Raw genomic sequence first — 20,368 nt, 5'->3', positions numbered from 1 at the left:
CAGTTGAACCATCTTTCCTTGGGACTGAAGAGATAGTATGAATACAACAGGAGGCTTGTTTGCCACCCCCCATAAATCCCTCCCACCAATACACACTAACTTGCCCAAACCAAATCAAGTTCATGTCGTCATCTGATGGTCAGTTCCAGGGCCTGCAGCCTGGCCAAATGGTTTCTGCAGTCTAGATAGCATTTGCCTCCTTCTCAATGGTAGGCCTCTATCCATCCTCCATATATGGTTCAAATGCTGCTTCCTGGGAAAGCTTCCTCGGCTGTGTAAACACAGTCTGCCCTGTGCTGTAGGTCTACAAGGCTCTGATCAGACCCATATGGCTAGAGAGCAGCAAAGGGTCAGGAGGTGGGAAGAAATATTTATAGACCTTTCCCCCTCCTGCCTTATTTCCAACCAGTGTCGTTTATTTAACAAGGTAAGTCAAGTACAATAATTACTCAGATGAAGAGAGATATGTAAAAAAAGGACAAGATGGGGGCTGTGAAAGGAGACATACGACATGAAGGGACCTCTGGGGCTCCCCTTCCACAGAAAGGAGTCTTTGGAGCCCCTCCCACACGGTGCACAACGCAAGACTTTCTCACAACTCCTGTCAAATAGGCACCATCGCTCTGGGTGCTTGATTGGCTTTTGTAGATACAGGTGCGTGACAGATTAGGGACTGGTGACATTTTCCCTTTGTGTGATATTTCCCTCTGCAGGTGAGGATTTCCTCAAGGCAGGCACCTTCTTATTTACCTCCTCACACCTGCCTTGTGAGCCCTCAAAACATGGTGCAGACATGGTGAGCAAATGGGTAAGGGGAGGACCAAAAGACTAGTTGTGGACTTGGGAGCTCAGAGCTGGCTGAAGACCAAAGACAGCACTGAGGGTGGGGAGGGGTAAGGGATGCCGCGGCTCCAGGCTAAACAGATGTGGGGAAGGAAGCAGCAAGTGATGGTGCCATAGCATTTTCCATTGATGTTAAGAGCTGCTGCTATGACATCCTGGGTCTCTTCCCTGTGTGCCAGAGAGAGGAGTGATGGTTCCTTATTACTGAGACCAGGGAAATAGGAGGGCTGGAGGGTGAGGCAGAGGGATAATGAATTTGGCAGATCTGCACTTCCACATGCTAGGGAGCCAGTCATGCATCCCAGGCAAGGAAAAGGTAGCATTTGTGGCCAAACAATAACAATTTGTAGCACTGGCACCAGAAAGACAGGTGCTGGCTGAGGGCTGGTGAAGCTGGATTCTGGCTGACTCAGCCATTCACACTGTGGTCCAGGGTCCAATCTCCAGCGCCTCTCCTTCATCTCCATCATCACCCCCCACTGACCAGTCCCTGGCCACCAAGAGCACCAAGGGATGGAAATGGTTTAGTGGGTTTGGGGAGAGACGTTTCAACCCTTGAGCAAAGAGCTCACTCGTAGAGAAATGAACAGGTTACTTACTGGACACAGTGGGCAGAACCCACCTGCCGTAAACAAATTCTGGAACGGGAAACGTCTCTAACTGCTCACAGCCTCCCACGGCTGAGGGAGAAGCAAGTAAGACCCACTCTTCCACCTCACTCCCACATCAGCCTCCTCACCTGCTTGTGTAACCAGCCCCTCACCACCACCGGAACGTTAAGGTTCCTCCGAATGGCCTGGTCCCTCTTCCCGAAGCTGTGCACTTTGCTGCTGGATTTGATGATCTAGGAAAAGCAGACCTCAGTTCTAGCAGCAGGGACTTGGAAGGGCACACACATGCTTGTACCTTAGGAGGGTCATTGGTGGTGTCTGCCACACTCTAAGTGGCAGTACCCTCCTGTCAGTGCATGTCCTTGGCCATAGCGTCCCTCCCAGTCAAACAGCAAGCCCTAGACACAGCAAACCCAAGTGGTTCACACAGTGACATTAAAGGATTCATGTCAAGAGCTGCTGCTATGGTGTCCTGGAATGAGCCAACCTTTCTGTCCCTGACTCCACCAGTTTCTAACACTTGTCCCCAATGTGGTTCACCTGTCTAGGTCAGTGATTCTACATTCTGAGCACAGAAACTCCCGGGTATTTCCCTTTCCTCAGGCCTGTCTGTCACTGAAAGTTGCCAGGATCTAACACCATGCACATGTGAACAGGGGTGTTGCTTTCTGAGCACACTCCAGAACAGTGAAGGAGGCATTCGAGAACCAGACAGCAGTCCTGGCCTATCAGCAACCACCTGTTTCCTCGGAAAGAGGCCACCACCTCTCTCGGCCTTCATTTCCTGATCTGTAACTCGGGGAGCATTTCTTCTGGGTCCATCCCACAGAACTAGTGGTAAACAAATGGACTCCTGATTATAAAGGGGCTTGGAAAAATATAGAAAGGAAAGGAAGAACCCGTGACCAGGAACTCACCTTGGGTCCAGGCTTGGCCTCCAGGGTGGACGTGGTCCCGGCTGTGGATGTCTCGCTGACCATGCTGGACGGTCTTTGGTTTCTCTCTTGCTTCAACATATGTGGGTGTGGCCTGCAGGGAGGTGTAGAAAAATCCAGTGAGTGTTTGTCAATGTGCAGAGTGGGAGGCTTAGTCTGTGATCTGTTGTTCTACACTGGAGTTAGTTGCTTGGCCTTAGAACAACTCAGGTCCCATATTTTGGAGGCCGTCTGACCCAGATTGTAGACAGAAGGTCACAATATCCACCTGCCCCTCTGCTTCAGGACACCAAAGAGACGACAAGTGGACATATCACCACAGCCAGACAGTCCAGAAAGTGGTGCACGCCACACTGTGCTCCTCAGGTACCCACGCTCATTCTCCTACTAGGATGTGCCGGCAACTGCTCAAGGCACACAATACTCTTCAGAGGAGGGAGCCATCACACCCTTACAAACATACACCTCCACTTCCCTGACTCCCAAAAGAAGCTGCTTATAATTAGTAACAAGAAATCACTTGCGCGCACATCCACACCCCCAGACATACACAGAGAATGCTTACATAAACGCCAGTGGGGCTTGCCTCCCAAAATAGACTATTCAACAAAGAGTCCTATTCTGGGAACACTCCATTTGCCCCAAAATAGAGCCACTGGAGCCATTAACCCCCTGTGCCATGCCTGGATAGCAGGAAGCCATGAAGGGTATGTCAAGCCACAGTAAGTTTCCCTACCAGCCTCATGGAGGGCATGCAAGGGTTGGCGCACCGCTCTAAAGAGATGCGGAAGAACAACTTCTCACCTGCCTTCCACTGAGCCCATATCTGTTCCAGTCTTTCCCACACAGGACTGTCAATGCCTTCACCAAGCTCAGTACCTATCCCTGAACAGCATGATTCATGAAGGCAAGACCCTGCTAGCTGCACAGTCTGTAGGCTGTCCCTGAGCAGAGAGCAGAAACCACGGAGTCCTTTGGCTGCATTTTGTCTGCTGCTCCAACGAGCAGCAGGATCCAGGCAGGTGATTAGCAGGCGGAGGTTTCCTGCTTCAAGGGTAGAGAAAAATCACTTCAGAAGACTTAGCCGGGACCCTGAGAACAGAGCTGGAAGATCCAGGCCAGACGAAATTCAACCAAAAAAGGTCAGAATGTCCAATATCACTTACTTGAATGTGGGGTGACAGAAAATTCTAGTCTTCACCTAGAGATTCCATGCTCCCGTCAGGTACCGCCATTGCCCAAAGGACGGGAAACTTTTCGGCGCCCTGAGTCTCAGCACCGACACTGCCCTGGGCGGGGACTTCTCTGCAGAAGTTGTGTGACCACTATTCTTCCCACTACAGCAGGCATTAGCTTCCCAATAGGCCAGCCCTGTGAGATGCTCAGCTGCAGCAGGTGTGCTTCGCACAAGGCAGAAAGCTGGCTGACTCCTCATGGGCCAGGCTCATCCTAAATCCCTGCCCCTGGCTTCCATCCCAGCCAAAATGTTACTGCCCCCTGCTCAGATGGGGAATGTCACCAGGCTCAGCCTCTCAGAATGGGGGTGGGAAGAGGCTCTGTGAAGCTGCCTTATCCTCCCTCTACCTCTAAGCAGTACAACCAAGCATCCTCCAAGGACCCTGTCCTGCCAGCTTTCCAGGAGGGATGAGGACAGAGAACTCTCGGTTTGCCTGTTTGTTAGCGTGAGTGTACCTCTCCACTAAAACCTAAGATACAACCAGTGAGATCAGTCCTTGGGACCCATGTGGTAAAATCGAGAACTGATTCCCACCAGCTGTCCACTGACCTACACAGACAGACGACAGACAACAGAGACATGCACACACATACACACACACACACACACACACACACACACACACACTCACACACACACGAACACGTACTCACACACAAACACACATATGTGGCCACAAACACACACATACACATATAAATAAATTCAAGACCTAAGAGCCAATCTCACAGAGGTTTATCTGTGATTTTTATCAAGTTCAATCGGCTTCCCTTTGAGATACGTATTATAGGATATTTAATAAAATACAATGAATGAAGGGGGATGCCCCGTAGTCTTGCAAAAAACGTCTTAACATTTATTTATGCCTGTCCTTTTTGATATGCCTGCCTTGATTTGGGAGCACATTTAAACATAAACATCCCCATCACTTTTACGTTATCTAGATCACCTTATAAACACAGCCCTTTTTATTGAGAGCTCCTCCATCACATCATCTCTACAGGACGATGAAAGAGACTATCTGGATTTCTGGCTGGCTCAGGAAGCCCGGAAGGAGTGAGCACCCCCCCCCCCCATCTGAACTTTATACCTTGCCCTAGGTGCTAGCTGGCTGGGAGTTCTCTCAGCCAACAGTGTGAGGAAAAAGACAACTCAGCCAAGAGTTGTGTCGAGGAAAGAGGATACAGTTCCTGCTGAAATAGTCAGATGTAGAAAGATTTTGTCTAGGGAAAGACTGGTTATAATAGCCACAGCACCGACATTGAAAAAGGTGGTAAGAGACAGGGCAGGAAAGGAGAACCCCAAATCTGCCCTAGGGAGGTGATCATACTGTCTCTACTAACACTGCAGTAACAGATTCCGGATTCGAGCAACAGCCCCCAACACAGCTCTAGAAGAACAAGATACACACACGCAGCCCACCATCCAAGAAACAGGGCCAGCCTTCAGAGGATGTTGGCTAGATCCTAACACCATGGGGTGGCACTGAATGATGATTTTGGAAATGACCGCAAGCTATTTACTAGAATTATAGCCAGTAATCTGTTTCACATCAAAAATAGATAGGAGAAAGTATCAAAACAATTTTCTCAGTTGGAAGAAACATTGGCACTCACGATAGCTTCCGGAGTGGTTTAACCCCATTGATTTGAGCAACAGGAGCATCCATGAAACCTCCTGAATACATAAGCCAGGAAACCCAGAACGAGTGAACAGGGCATCATTCAACAAAGGCGATTCAGGCCCATTTGCTTCAGCTGGGCTCATTGGACAGGCATATTCCTCACTGAAGGGGCCGGTAGGGCAGACTGGCTGATCTTTCAAGTCCTTAGCCTGAATGTACTTCACTAATAGGTTTCCCCCCAAGAAATGTCCCGAGAAGACATACAGTTCTCCCATCAGCCTGCCTTCGGGCACACTGCATGCCACAGAGGACACCACAGAAGCTGCATGCTCAGACCGTTAGTGTCCCTACATAAAATCCATTCACCATAAGCCTGCTTGCCGGTTTCTGTGCTGTCTGAATTCTCGGTACAGTGGGATGGCTAAACAAAGACCTCCCTTTCCTTCACTTGAGCTACATGAATGCAGATTCTTTTGCTGTAGGGGTGTGGGCTGAAGTTCAAAACAGTGAGCAAGACTTTGAGCTCAGCTGCCTCTTGTCAGTACCAAACAAAAGACATGAAGACTAGACAAAATCAGCTGGGAGAAAGCCCATTGGAAAATCGATGCATTCTACCCGGGCCTCAGCGATACAAAGTGGCATTCTTTGAGCCTCAAGACAATTGTGTGCTTGATGCGACAGGCAGGTCAAAAAGCTGTAAGTTCCGGAAGCCATTTGTGCTGAGTGCCGGCACGTCACGGCAAGACCTCTGTGGGGACAGGTGCATATAGTGCAGCATGAGGGGTGACAATGCAGTGCCTCCTGAGGGGGTGACAATGCAGTGCCTCCTGAGCAGTTAAGTCCTGGGTGCTTTCCCTGTATCGTCTCAGCCACACAGTCAGCCTGTCAGGTTTATCAACCTTGCTCTGTAGATGAGTCCCAGACAGATTAATGGCTTGCCTAAGATAGCTGCAATGCTCTAAAACCTGGGCTTACGTCAGTGGTCTGAGGCAGGGGAATTGAAAGTTCAAAGCCATAGATAGGGTGAATTCAGAGCAAGCCTGGGCAACTTTGTGAGATTCCATCATTACAACGGAAAAGGGGCGCTTGGATATGGCTCGGTATTAGGCTGCTTACCTATGAAGACCTAGGTTAAGTTCCTAGTGCTGCAAAAATTACAAACAGGTTAAAAACAATGAACTGGGTGGGTCTGCCACAGAGCTTCCCAAATTCCAAGGACTGTTAAATATAGACCTTGGCTAGATCAGCCACAAGGGCAACTCCAAACCAAGGGGGCTTGAGGCAACAGAAAGAGCAAGAGCGGAAATGAGCAAATTTCAGCTGAGCTCTGACGTTATGACTCTTGTACAAGTCATATGACTCCCTGTGCCTCAGTTTCTATTCTGTAAAATGGGCTGAAAAACCACCGCTCTCTTTGCAAGGCAGCTTGTACATGAAAATGAATTTCCGAGAACCAGGAAGCACTGTAAGACTTGCACCATCCCTGTGTCACCACTGAGACCCCAGAATCTAACTCCCATTCACAGTTTATTTTTATTACCAGAAAGCTCAGACCACCATGGTTTCTTAGCAACGCTTTCCTTACCTGAGACTTTTTTAGTCAATGTATAAAAAAAAAAAAAAAAAAAACTATGGCTGGCTTTTCCCTTAAGTGGTCAAGGCAACGGCAGAAAATCAGGTTATGGGGAAGCAGAACTTCATTACTAAATAAAAATGAATTTAAAAAAAATCGTATTGGGCTGGGAATGCAGTTGGGTGGGTGATAATGTCTTTGCCTGGTGTAGATAAGATCCTCAGTTTGATCTCCAGAATTGAGATTTAAAAAAAACAAAACAAAACAAACAAACAAACAAAAAAACCCTCATTTAATGTTATTCAGTGAATTTCTAAATAAATGGACCCCCAGCTTCAGGCTGTGTCCCCAGGGATTCCAAAGACAAGAGAACATTTAAAGAGCACAATCTAAAATGAAGATTAGAAGGGAGAGAGTGAATTAGTTCTTGTCCCAAAGAGGCAGGGACACCTACATAACCCTCTTCCCAGAAAAGAAGACAGAGACAGGCTGCCAACGCTTACCGTCAACTCCCAACACCCTGGGGGAGGCTGTCTGATTTCAGTGCAGCAAACAGCAGCCTCATTCCGTCACAGCTCACTATGAGCTTTTCCCGTCCCCCTCAATTCCTTAAAGACAGGCTGGAAAAGAGCCCAAACAACACCCCCTCGCCTGGCATGAAGACAGACAGCCCAGACAACGGTGCCCCCAACCCTTGCATTGTCCCGGACTTGGCTTCAGAGTCCTCAAGCTGGACCGCCTTGGGCTAGTCTCTTACCCTCTCCAGACTCCATGAGTATCTGTGCAGGGTGAGAGGGAGACATGGACCCCTGAGATGCTCCCATTCAAACCTGCCTCCTTCCAGCCTGTCTGTTCCTCCTGCCTGTTCTACCAAGCAGCCACTGCTCTCGGCAAACTACAGCAACCTGAGCAGTTCCCAGACTGGGGGGAAGGCAAAAGAAGTGGACAAGAGACGTCACAGGAAGAACGCAGACTTCTGTTTTCGAGCAGCAGCTTCCCTGCCACATTGCAAAGCCACCATGGCTACAAATGTGGCCAGCAGAGAAGAGCCAAAGATGTGGGTGTCACGTGGCAATGACTGCATTCCCCATGTCAAGGCCCTTCGGAACATCCACACCAAAAACTGCTACTAGGCCCTGAGTGAACTAAGCCCCCAACTCTGTGTCTCCTCTTACCTGTGACTGTCACAAATGCTGCCTGAAAAATCCAGAGAGGAAAGCCAGTCAAGTTTCTGCATCTGCTTGCCAGGTGTTTGCATTTCTCCTCATCTTTTCTGCTACCATGGCAACCAAATGCAACAGGCAAAGCTAGCCCAAGACCAACAGTGTCTAGAGAGAAGGTGCTTGTTCCACCAGCCACCAATGGCAAAATACAAGACTCTCACAACCCTGAGCCCCAAGGATGAGCACAGGGTGGCCTTCTGGAGCTGGAGTGCTCTCTCCTCACTCTTATCTCTGGCTGTCAGCTTTTACCAACATCTAGCTACAGGAGGAGCAGGAGACAGCCATCACCTAGCAGCAGGAGATTCCCACCTAAGCCAACAATCTGCACCAGTCTGGAAGAGTTCATCCTGAAACCTGTAGAATAAAGCCTCTTCTGCAAAAGGACCAAAGTTCAGTAAGAGACAGCCTACCTTCAGCGAGCCCGGATCTTTTTTAGAGCTGTCTTCAAACACCACTCACATTACCAGCCATTCCAACCAGTGTTTTCTTTATGCAAATACACAAAAGACAGAACAGGAGAACAGATGAAACTCACTAGGGTCCCCTTGGTGAGGAGCCTCTAAGGAAGCCCATGTGCCTTGCAGTTGGTTTGCCCAGCACAACAGTGGGCTCCTGGACTTCCAAAGCAAATACACTCTCACTCAACCCAAGCTCCATCTCCACACGAAATGCTCTGCAGCGTGTGGGGATTGGTGTACACAGCCTGCTGCCAGCCAGCTGCCCTCACTGCTCAGGAATGTTTCTGTCCTCTTCCCCAACACTGAGGAGAAGAAGCATGTGCCTGTGCTTGAGGATCAGATATGGAAATCACATTCCTGGATGTTCCAAGTCCCTTGTAAGAAGACCTGTTAGCTACTGTGATAATTCGTTTTGCCAACTTGACACAACCTACAATCACAAGGAGAGTCTAGATGAGTAAGTAGTTGTTTACATTGGGTTAGCCTGTGGGCCTGTCTATGGGGGACTATCTTAATTAAGTCAACTGATTCAGGAAAACCCAGCCCACTGTGGGCAGCACCATCCTCTAGGCAGAAGGTTTTGAACAACGTTAAGAATGGAGAAATCACGCTGAGCACAAGCAAACAATCACCATACATTACTTTATCTCTGCTCTGGACTACATGTGCTGTGACTAGCTGTTTGACTTAGCACCCCACCCCCACTCCCATAAAAGACTACAATCTGGAACTGTAAACTAAATCAAACCCCTTTCTCTCAGTAGTTGCTTTTTTGTCACGATGCTTTATCACAGCTACAGAAATAAAACTAGGACAGCCACAAAAGGCCAGATACCTGCTGATAATTGAAGAAAACCAGAAAGCATCAGGAAGAGACTTCAGCAGAACAGTACAGATGATCTGATCATGAGCAAGGGGGCCCTAAACAGTGCTGGAGAAGGGTTCCTACAGAAGAGACGGTAAAGATGGCTTGGTGTGTTCGAAGTAAGCCTAAAGTTACTACAGACCAACTAAAGTTAGAATCTCCGTGCAACAGCAACCATGGCCCACTCAGCACACTGAGCTCAGCCTGTGACTAGGATTTCTCTCTGAAGACCATTGAGATAAGCAAGGATCTGCTTCCTTTCCTCTAAACCCCATCTCTGGGTTTCCACTTGATGTCCCTAAAGGTTATGTGTGCGTACAACTGTAGTGAGAGTAGGGTGGAAATTAAGCCAAATTAGCATATGAAAGGAAGAGTGGAAGCCTCTCAAACAAGAAAAATGTGGGTTGTATGAAGACCCAAAGCCCACTATCCAGGACCATATGCTGACCTATACGGTTCCAATCCTCTGTATAGAATCTCTGCCACTGAGCTGTGGATCTTGTTCCAGCTCTGGCCTCTTTCTACCGGTAGAAAAGCTTTTCTCCCTTAGTAAACTCTTCTATTACTGCCCAGTATCTCCATCCAAATCCTTGTTCAGGGTAGGAACCTAAGAATTCCTGCAGGGACCCTCTTTGCCCAATCTTAGCTCTAAAACTTCCCCGCAGGTGAGGAGTGTGGTCAGAGCATGCTAGTGTACGAGGTGATGTATCGGGAGGAAGGGAGTTTTAGGAGGCTCTGGACATAGCACCACAGCAGGTCCTGCGGCATCTCTCCCTGCCCACATCCTCTTCCCAGACGTGTAAGGACTGAGAACTAAAACTCTTCCCATTTTCAATCAATCCAGCCACACTCCAAGGCGCCTCTACCTGACACAAAACCGACCAAACCAGCAGAAACAGCCTGGCAGGTTAGGTGCTGGGCACACTTCCTTTCAAACTCTGCCTGAGTAAGGAGAATATTAAAATAATAATAATCATACTTACTCCTCCCGCAGAACGTATTCACTGTTTTCTGAAGAAAACTGTCCGGTCACAGGATGCCTGAATGTTGTGGTCTGCTGGTTGTGGCTAGAGAGAGGAGAGATGAGAAGTCAAATCAATGAGGGGACAACAAGGTCACCAAGGTCAGTATGCCCAAGGACCCTGGACATCAAATATTCCTCAGGAAAGGAGGAACATGACTGGCTAGAACTCACTACACACGTAACCCAGGCTGACCTCAAACTCACACTGATCCTCCTGCCTCTAACTTCTAAGTGTCCAATTTGCTTTCTTTTCTGAAACAAGGTCTAGCTATACTTCTTTGGCTACCCTGGATCTTCCACATAGATTAGTCTAGCCAAAAACTTTGGACGAGCCTCTGAGTGGGATTACAGTTGTACAGCTGTGTGTTACCACACCCAGGAAAATACCATAGCTTAGGAAAACGCATTATCTTAAAGACATATTTCACTAAGTTCCAATACGCTGAAACATTAAGGGGGTGGGGGGAGGAAGCCTTTAAGACAGTACAAGTCGACACAGGAGGGAAAACGAGCAATGCTCTCAACAGCTTCCCTAAACTGTATGCTGTGAGGGAGAGAATGCTAAGAATTAACCACCCACCCTGCAAGTCCTATCTTCTTAAAATTCTTCTCACTGCTGCAAAATGTCCTCAGTTCACTGAAGGGATAATAAACGCATGGGCATGTCTCTGCAACACGACCCGACCCGCACCATTCCGACACACAGAGGCTTCTATCACCCTTTTGAAGTCAGGAGGGGCTGCTTCCATGCCAGGCCGCCAGTATGTAGGTGTTTTGTGTGCTGACAAAGACTCCCTGGCACTTCAGAAGACATGGAGCTGGCTCTGGAGACTGCTAGCTTGTTTCACACAAATAAATAAATCTCCTTTCTCAAAAGAGAATGTGTTGGATTGAAAAGGGATTTCCCAAGAACTAAATCATAGGTGCTTTCAAATTTTTATAAAAACAACAAAAATCACTGGTAGCATCATTATATACCTGGAAATCTTCCAAGATAGTTTGGAATTTGGTGGGGGAGGGGGAGCACAAGTACCAGGGCACACATGTGGAGGTCAGAGGGTAACTTTCTGGACTTATTTCTCTCCTACCATGTGGATGGGCCTGAGAGATTGAACTCAGGTCATCACGATTAGTGCCAAGTGAGCCCAAGTTGGCAGTGATTTTTCTACATATAAAAATAAGTTGCTTTTTCAGTTTTTATATTTGATGTTAAAATATAAAAACTCTCTTTAAAAAAATAATCTTCAGGCTGGCTCAGGGGTCAAGAGCACTGACTGCTCTTCCAGAGATCCTGAGTTTAATTCCCAGCAACCACATGGTGGCTCACAACCATCTGTAATGAGATCCGATGCCCTCTTTTGGTGTGTCTGAAGACAGCTACAGTGTACTCATATAAAAAAAAAAAAAAAAAAAATCTTTAAAAAAAATCTTCAAGTCAACATACAAAGTAAAGGCTTCCACTGTGGTTTTAATACCACATCTATCTGACATAAGAGAAACATTTTCATCCGATGCCTTCATCAACTTAGCAACAGAGTCTAACATATGGACATAGTCATTTTCATAGAACTTGCCTGTGTGTGAGGCATTGCTGCGGATGCAGGGTACAGCCGAACAAAAGCATCCCTATTCTCTGACCCCTTGGTACTTCTCTTTAGACTCACACTCTTCTGGTGCTGGATATTTTAGAGGTTCCCTCCCACTGTAATCAATGCCTTTGAGCATAGACGCCCCCTTGCCCCAATCCAAATTATTTCCTTAAGTCGCTGAAGTAAAATTACAAAATCAAAGGGCATGGTCCCTTTTAAAAGCTCTTAACACGGGCAATGAAGAGCCCTTTTTGGCTGTCACAGCCAATAGATCATCTCAGTTTAGTGACTTTAAGACCTTAGTTTCACCCCCTAATTGAGCACTGGGCCTCTCTGGAGATTAGTGTATCTAAATCAGCACAGCGAAAAGGTTAGAAAGACTGACTCTAACCGCCTGGGATTTTCCTCACTCTGTCCAGGTGCCTGAAGTAACCTCAGCACTGGTGACTAGAGCAGCCCTGGTCCTAACAAGCACTCAGTCCAGGCTGCCTGTTCCTTGACCTAGCCCCAGAGACCCACCCCCACCAAGCCTTCACTCATCTCTGCACAGCTGGCCTCTCAATTCTAGTTCCTACCCAACCCGCAGAATCCTATGACCTCATCAGGCAGGCAGCAGCCTGGGCTTCCCAAAAAAGTAGCTTTCCAGTTTAGGATGAGAGAAATCCCTACAACACCTGCTTCAGACATCCTTGCATCACATTCAAGGGCTGGGCCTTATGTGCCCATAACTTTTTGTGTTTTTTTTTTTTTAAAACCAGAAGCCCGGAGAACACAAACCTAGGTCAGTCCCATTTCCAACCTAGAGGGCGAAAAATGTCTTGCTCTCGGGAGAACAATTAAGCAGCAGCACCCCTCACATCTGAAGCTCAGAAGCACTTTACAGTCCACAAAACATTCGCTCACACGTCTCAGCTGTCCACACACCAGCTCCTCATTGTCCCAGTGAGGAAGCAGGATGGAGAGGGTGGGAGCTGTGCACAAGACAACTTCGGGGAAGAATGTTATGACAGGACGTGAATCTAGGTTCTGGTTGTAAACGTCTACAAGATCACCGTTGCCCCCTTCCCTTAGGAAGTAGAGACTGGCAGCTTCCTTCCTGACTATGGCTAGAACTAGAAAGCCCCTCGGGCAGGGCATCAGAACACAGTGCTTACCTTCACCCACCCCCATCTCCTCTGTGCCCAGGGCCAAAGTTCTGAATGATACTTGTATGGCAATCAGTATATCCCAAGCAGCCCCCGTCCTATCATAAGATCAGCCAGTGGGCCTTCTGGTAAACAAAAGCACAGGGCAAATCTTATTATGTGCCTAGAGCAGACGACAGTGGCCACCTTTTCTAAACAGGACATCGACCCTAAGGGCAACCACTGTACTCCCCACGCCTCAGCTCCAGTCATCAATTGTAATTCAGAGTCCCAGGTTCATGAATCAAGAGCTACAAGGTGCTGGTGCTGGTGCTGAATTCAAAAGTGCAAACACCCTAACATTAGAAGGAAGTTAAAAAACAATACAACAACACAAAACACCAAAACCAACCCAACCCAACCCAAACCAACCAAACAAACACAACTGTTGCCTGCTCACACGTGGAGCATCTTCCTACACTCCCTTCCGTAATATTCATGCTGCCTTCAGTGCCAGCAGGGCCAGCCTCAGCATCAGCCCTTCCAGCTTCCAACTGCTCACATTCACGGGCTTCTGTCCAATATTCTCGAATAACCAAGGAGCTCAGAGGCACTGATCAAGCATGTTATTTCCATGTTACAGATAAGAGAATGGGGCTGGAGAGATGGCTCAGCAGTTAAGAACACTAACTGTGCTGCTAAAGGTCCTGAGTTCAATTCCCAGCAACCACGTGATGGCTCGCAACCATCTGTAATGGGATCTGATGCCCTCTTCTGGTGTGTCTGAAGACAGCTACAGTGTACTCACATATATAAAATAGAAAGAGAGAAGGAAGAAGTGAGGGAGGAAGAAAGGGAGGGAGGGAGGGAGGGGGGGGGGATGAGAGAGATTTTGAGGCTCCAGATTATGAGATCTTATCAGAATTCAAAAAATAAAATAAAATAAAACAAAATAAAAAAAGAGGACATATCCATTGAGAAAGAAGACAGACCTGCAGGGATAAATGGGTCTTGAATACTATGGTCATGAGTTTTGACTGAACGTACCTAGCTTGCTCCTGGCTCAGCACTCTGAACAAAATGACATGAGTAAGGTCCCTATACTGTGCCATTTAACCTGATACCAGTAGGGCAGGTTATGTGCTGTCACCTGGCCTTTAGGGAGAAAAGCAAAACCCACAAGAGGTAGACAACTTGTCTACCTACACAGCTCCAGGATCACCACTGCCCAAAGAAGGCTGTTAAATCAGCTTGCAAACTCCAAGTTTTCTCACACTGCACTCACTGTCCCTCTTTGGACCTAAAACTCCAATCTGTTTCCGGATTTTAAAATCCACAAAGTCGCATGTCCCATCACCCTGACTCAAGGAACAGTTTGCAGGCCTGTTCTGACACATCCCTGAAATACCTGTTCCGAAACCCGACTTCCCACCTTCCCACCTTGCAGGCATGGCCCTGCTGGGGAACCAGGAAGCTAGCTGGTTTCAAGGGATAGAAACTCTCCTCACACAGGAGTTTCTGATTCGCTTTAGGCTATCGAGTAAGCAATCTGCCAAGTGATTTAAAACATAATCTCGTCCTCTTTCTTAAAATCCTGCTCTTCCTCCAGTTAGCAGCCTTTCAGAAAGGCCAGCAAGCCATGCGACCTGGAGAGCACAGGGGAGCAGGAAGGGGAGAGTGAGTAAGCAGGTAAAGAAGCATGCATCACAAAAGCCCTGGGCAGGGAAGGACCATGACCAGCTCCAAAGAGGTCGACAGCAAAACCAGAGCCTTGACAACAGAATCCAGAGGACCATGGAGAACTAACAGCTCACAAGAGCTCAACTGCACCACAACAGGGCTGGTGGAGGGGAGAGGACAGTTTTGGGAAGGTGAATTTTTCATTCATATAGAATGAGCATGCCTAGGTATGATAGTGCATACCTTTAATCCCAGAACTCAGGAGGCTGAGACGGGAGGATCCCTGAGTTCGAGGCCAGTCTGGTCTGCAGAGAAAGTTCTAAGGTGGTCAAAACAACAGAGAAACCCCACCTTCTCCCCACTCCCACCAAAAAAAAAAAAAAAAAAAAGAGCAGTGACTTTGATTAAATATTCCAATTAGTTAAAAGTCCCAATTATTTATCTAGCAAATTATTATTATTATTATTATTATTATTATTATTATTATTATTATTATTATTATTATTATTATTACTATTACTATTACTATTATTTAATGCAAGGAGCTCTAGAAAGCTGTGAAAGACACTTAAGAGGAAATAAGATTAGTGTGGCTTCCTGATGGTCGTAGCATTTGTAGGTGGAATGTGACAGATGTGTCAGCACTAGCTCTGTTCCCAGCTATAAAAAGAAGAAACAGCTTAAGATGTAAGGAAAGTATCTGGCCAACATCAGAAGGGGCCCTCATCAAGCATTCTGAGCAGAGCCTGTCAGTGGCCCCTCCCCAACCGTCTAACCTGTCTACGTGCCTCCCAGAACATTCTAGAAGAGTCACCCTCAGGCTAAGGCCGACTTCAGCATGGCCTCCAGGCTTCTTAAGGCACCTTTTATCTTTGTCCTCAGGATCTCAGCAGAACTAAGGATTGTGGGTCAGCTAACAGTGCTCCAGTAAATGCTCAAAACTGAACATTGAAAACTCCAAGAATGAGAAGAAGTTGCCTTCACTACATCGGCTCTCATCTGGGCTAACTCGATGGAGAGGTGGTAATCAACAGGAGAAACTATCTTTAAGGGCTGAGGATGCAGCTCAATCCCCAGCCCCATAAACAAGCTATGGTGGGCCACGCCCATCATACCAGCACCCAGGAGGTAGAGCAGTTCAAAGTGATCCTCAGCCACGTGTCATAGTGAGTTCCAGGCCAGCCTGGGCTAGATGAGATGTCGCCTTTGCACTGCCTCGGCATTTCCTAGGTTCCTTTGGTTTATTTTGCCTAACACTTTTACTAATTTATTCACTCAACAGAAAGTGTCACCATAATGTGGCAGAATGGTCTTTCAAGTTTGCAGAGTTTTAAATAAGCCACAGTCGACAACAGCTCTCTGCACACAGCCACTACTCTGTCAGCCTTTCTTCCTGTGGCCAGGAAATCCTGGCCGGCATGAGCCTGTATATGGTCCCATCCTGTTCTCCAAGGGGAAGCCATCCACTCAGCACTAACCTATCTCTTCCATCACATGCCCTGAGAACCAGTCAGCCCAGATGGTTGGTGCTGGGGCTGGGTTCAACTAAAGCAAGCTTGCTCTCCTCTTCCAAGCCTCGGTTCCGGCGTTACAAGTGGGATCCTCAAATGTTTCTATGAAATTTAAGGAAGCGTTAAAATGAAGGGGCATGTGCGCTTAGCATACAGAAGGTGCTCAATGTTTAACCTGACTGAGGCTTGTCTATGATAACAATAAACAAACATGTAAGTTTTAACCAAAGGAGAACAAGCCCTCTTTGCCCCAAAGCAAGTACGTTTCCAGTAACAATGTCCTCAAACACCAGAGTCGCTCTACATTCTTTCCTGTACCTTAACGTCCACTTGGACACACGCGTAAGCACCTCTGGCTTCTCAAAGATGCTCTTTCCCCCAGCTCCATCTGCTTGCCTCTGACCCTCATACATACAGCCCCACTCCATCCCCATACAAGGAATTGAACCTAGGGCCCTGGGAACACAAAACAAGTGCTCTTGTCGGTAAACTGTGTCTCCGGCCTGCTTTTTACTTTCTACTTTGAGACAGGGTCTCACTCAGTTAATAAGGTTGGCCTTAACTCTCTCTGTGGTCTAGGCAGACCTTGCACTCGAGATCCTCCTGCCTCAGCTTCTCAGGTAGCTGGAATTACAGCCTTGTAACAACCACACTCATCTTTTGTCTCCTGGCTAGCCTTGGTAACAGATCCTAAGCACATTCTTTGCTTCTCCTATCTCAGCTACTGTGACTTCACTGGAAGCTTTTGGGTCTTTTAAGGTCGTGACAGCCTCACTGCACCATGCATATTGGAAATACACTCCTTGCCTTGGCTTATAAGACAAGCTAGCCTTGGAAGACAGGCTAGGGCTATAGCCTAGCAGCCTCTTCAAATACTATTCTGTTCCCACCCACTTCATTTCTTGAACACTGGGGCCTTTCTTACTTGACACCCTCTGTCTCTCAGTCGGCATGCTCCTTGCCCGTGTCCATGGAGCTAGCACCTTGTCCTTTAGACCTGAGCAGAGCCATCACCACCTTCCTACACACCAGCCAATTTCAGTTATTAACAGCTGTAATGTCTCTCACTTATGTGCATGCGTGACTACTGTGAATTTCTTTGACTAGCACACAGACCTGGCCTGTCTCTTTAGTATTGTATTAGCTATAGTAGAGGTGCCTGGTACCCAGGAGGTACTCAGAAGTATTTCTTGACTCTTGGATGAGGAAAAAAAGGGTGTGAGGGGGGATTCTGATCTTCAAGTAAGCCTTCAAATGAGCTGCCTGAGCTTGTAGAAAACCTGACTCAGGTAAGAGACAAGAACCTTACAGACAATGGCCATCAGGATGTAGCCGCCTTCTATTGGCAGAACAAGAGGCACTTACACACCAGATGCCTCTTCAGGCCCATGGTGGAAGTTAATGTCCTCATTGCAGAAAGGCATGAATCCAATGCCTGAGAGGAAACTGCGGAGTGACTGAGGACACACGGGGTGGGAGGACATCGCCTCTGTCTCCCTTCCATGAAGGAGACAGATGTGGGGCTAAGCTCAGCTCAGGGGCAGCTATGAAGGTTTGTGCTTTATTCTCTGCTCCCTCCACCAGTATTTCTCCTCTGCTCTTCACTACCTGCCAAACGCACGGGAGGAGGGATGCTCATGGAGAAGACACCTCAACAGCCTGGGAATAAGCAAGAGACTGTGAAGAGCCTATTAACACCTCATAAAGTCCCAAGGAATGGTGGGTGGGCCAGGGCTCCCTGGCAAAGGATCCTCTGCAGTGCTGGAAATACCCACCAGCCCCAGGAAGCCAAAAATACAGCAGTGCTGGACTACTAGCACCTTATACCGTCTACAACTAGTTCACGCCCATCCCAAACTAGGTGGAACCTGAGTCCAGCCAAACACTGGGGTAACCCTTAGGCGGTGCTCTGGCACTGCATTTTCTGTGCCAAAAGGCACTGAGTCTGAGAAAGTCACATCAAGACTTCCAACCTTAGAAAGAGGTATTTTTGCATTTGATCTAGAATGTGTGCGTGTGCTCTCTCTCTCTCTCTCTCTCTCTGTGTGTGTGTGTGTGTGTCTCTGTCTGTCTGTCTGTCTGTCTGTCTGTCTGTCTGTCTGTCTCTCTCTCTCTCTCTCTCTCTGTGTGTGTGTCTCTGTGTGTGTGTGTGTGTGTGTGTGTGTGTGTGTGTATGCATGTCTCAGGTTATAGGTTTTCAGATCCATTCAATGGCTACTCCATTTGTAAAATAACTCTCTCACAAGCCAGCCACCTGGCTGGCTGAAGCCTGCCTGCACCCCAGATCCCACAAAGGGCTGCATACCTCGAATTCCACCTGCTGAATAGGGAGTTTTCATTTTGGCTCCCTGTGATCATGAATGAAAAGATTAAAGGCAAACTCCTACTAGAATGAAGAAATCAAATGCAGACAGCCTGTCCCCTTTTGGAAGGAAGTTTTCAGAGAATCAATGTAATTGTTAGCAGTGACTCCTCAAAACCTCTCAGAGCTCTGGTTTCCTCATCCTGGGCTCCCCATCAGCAGAGGCCACCCAGGCAGATCAGATTGGACACATCCCAGAGTTCAAACCTTAGCTCTGCCCTATGCACGCATGACCTGGAATGAGAGGGCTTATCTGTAGAGATAAACCAACTCTGCAAGGTTATGAGGAGGCTTTAAAGTCGGGACCCAGGAAACACTTCTGCATTTGGGGCCTGCTGAGCTTTTCCTTTGCTATCTCTAGAACTGCTCTTGAGGTGTCCTGCCTTACTCTGTGTGGAAACTCCAACAGGAGAAGCCTGCAAAGACACAGGCCCAACACACTTTCCTCTCTTTTGAGTTAAGGCACACACAAACCCCAGATCTCTTTTACATCTATTTCAAAAACTTGGCTGCCAGACAAAGTGGTTTCAGATCAGCAGGCACCATCCCTTAACCACACCCTTGTCCCTCAGAGGATCTGTCTCCATGGAGCAGAATCTACAGGCCAAGAAAATCCACCTCCCCGACAGGCTGAGCTCAGCCAGGAACACAGAACCTACAGGTGAACTGAAATTACAAAGGGGGCCTTTTCAACCTCAGAACTTCCCCAGGCCGGTGACTTGGCAGCCACTTGGGAAGACAAGGCCAGGTGTTATAAGAGTCTCCCAGGCAATGAGGACGGTTTAGGTGACCGAGGCTCTTCTCAAACCCCCACCATCCACCCAAACCCAGACTGAAGTTCAACAACAGTACAGGTAACTTAAAACACACAAAGAATCGTCCCCTTCTCATCTGCCAACAGGATACTGTTCGGAAGAACATGAGGAAGATAAGAGTTCAGGACACCTTTGTCCTACTTTTTTCCAAATTAAATGGCATTCTTGCTGAGGAACGGCACTTCTGGTCATCTGAAACTTCAGGAACCAAAATCTATCACACACTGAATGCTTACAGACCCGTACGGGACTCACCTGTTCTCTTCCTGCAGACAGGCCCGCACTCGCTTTGAGCCCCATGCTCAGAACTGTGTCTTTCCTGGTGGTGGATGAAACCTGTACTCTCAGCTCAGGGCCGAGAGGAAGGCTCCCAGCTGCCTTCTCTCTCCTTTCTCTCCTCTCAATATCGCTCTAAACTCCCAGGTGTTACAATCCAGCAGTCACTCTGCTCCGGCTCATTCATTCTCCTTCCTCTCCACACCACGCCCCAAGCAAAATCAGACACCCAGCAGGAACACAGCTTCGGTGCTGAGGCTCCGCCCCCTGTGGCCAAAGGGCAGGAGGATGACTGGCTGTGCACAACCAGGCAAGAGGGACCGAAGTGTTCTTGGAGCCTGTGAAGCTGGCTCCCTCCAGCATCTGGACATAGCCCTATGTCAGAAAGAATCATCCAGCTAGCTCCTCCCATTCAGCACGGGTGTAAAATCGGCCATAAAACCAAGCCTCTTCTTGGTGGAGAGAAACACTGCTACCATGCCCACCTACCTGCCTGGTTTAGTTCCAAGGTTCTTTCAGAACTTCCTGGGAATGGCTATGGCTCCTTCAGGACAAACTTTAACCAGGAAGCTTTCCGCTCCCAAAAGAAGTGAGAGGAGATGGGAAGGGAAACTGATA

General features: G+C 47.9%; 1 protein-coding gene across 1 annotated transcript in view; it reads right to left on the bottom strand.

The window, feature by feature from the left end:
• Positions 1-20,368, bottom strand: part of PLEKHA7 (pleckstrin homology domain containing A7) — a gene marked incomplete at its 5' end in the record, with an annotated part of 160,520 nt that overhangs the window by 42,346 nt on the left and 97,806 nt on the right. The window contains 3 exons of the mRNA XM_080913557.1: positions 1,583-1,687; positions 2,372-2,483; positions 10,353-10,436. Of these exons, the coding sequence (XP_080769683.1) occupies positions 1,583-1,687; positions 2,372-2,483; positions 10,353-10,436 (301 nt within the window). The remainder of the gene's footprint in view (positions 1-1,582; positions 1,688-2,371; positions 2,484-10,352; positions 10,437-20,368) is intronic.

This window comes from Micromys minutus (genome assembly GCF_963924665.1).
Source record: "Micromys minutus genome assembly, chromosome: 2".
In the NCBI taxonomy this organism is placed as follows: domain Eukaryota; kingdom Metazoa; phylum Chordata; class Mammalia; order Rodentia; family Muridae; genus Micromys; species Micromys minutus.
This window is presented reverse-complemented; position numbering and strand designations above follow the sequence as displayed.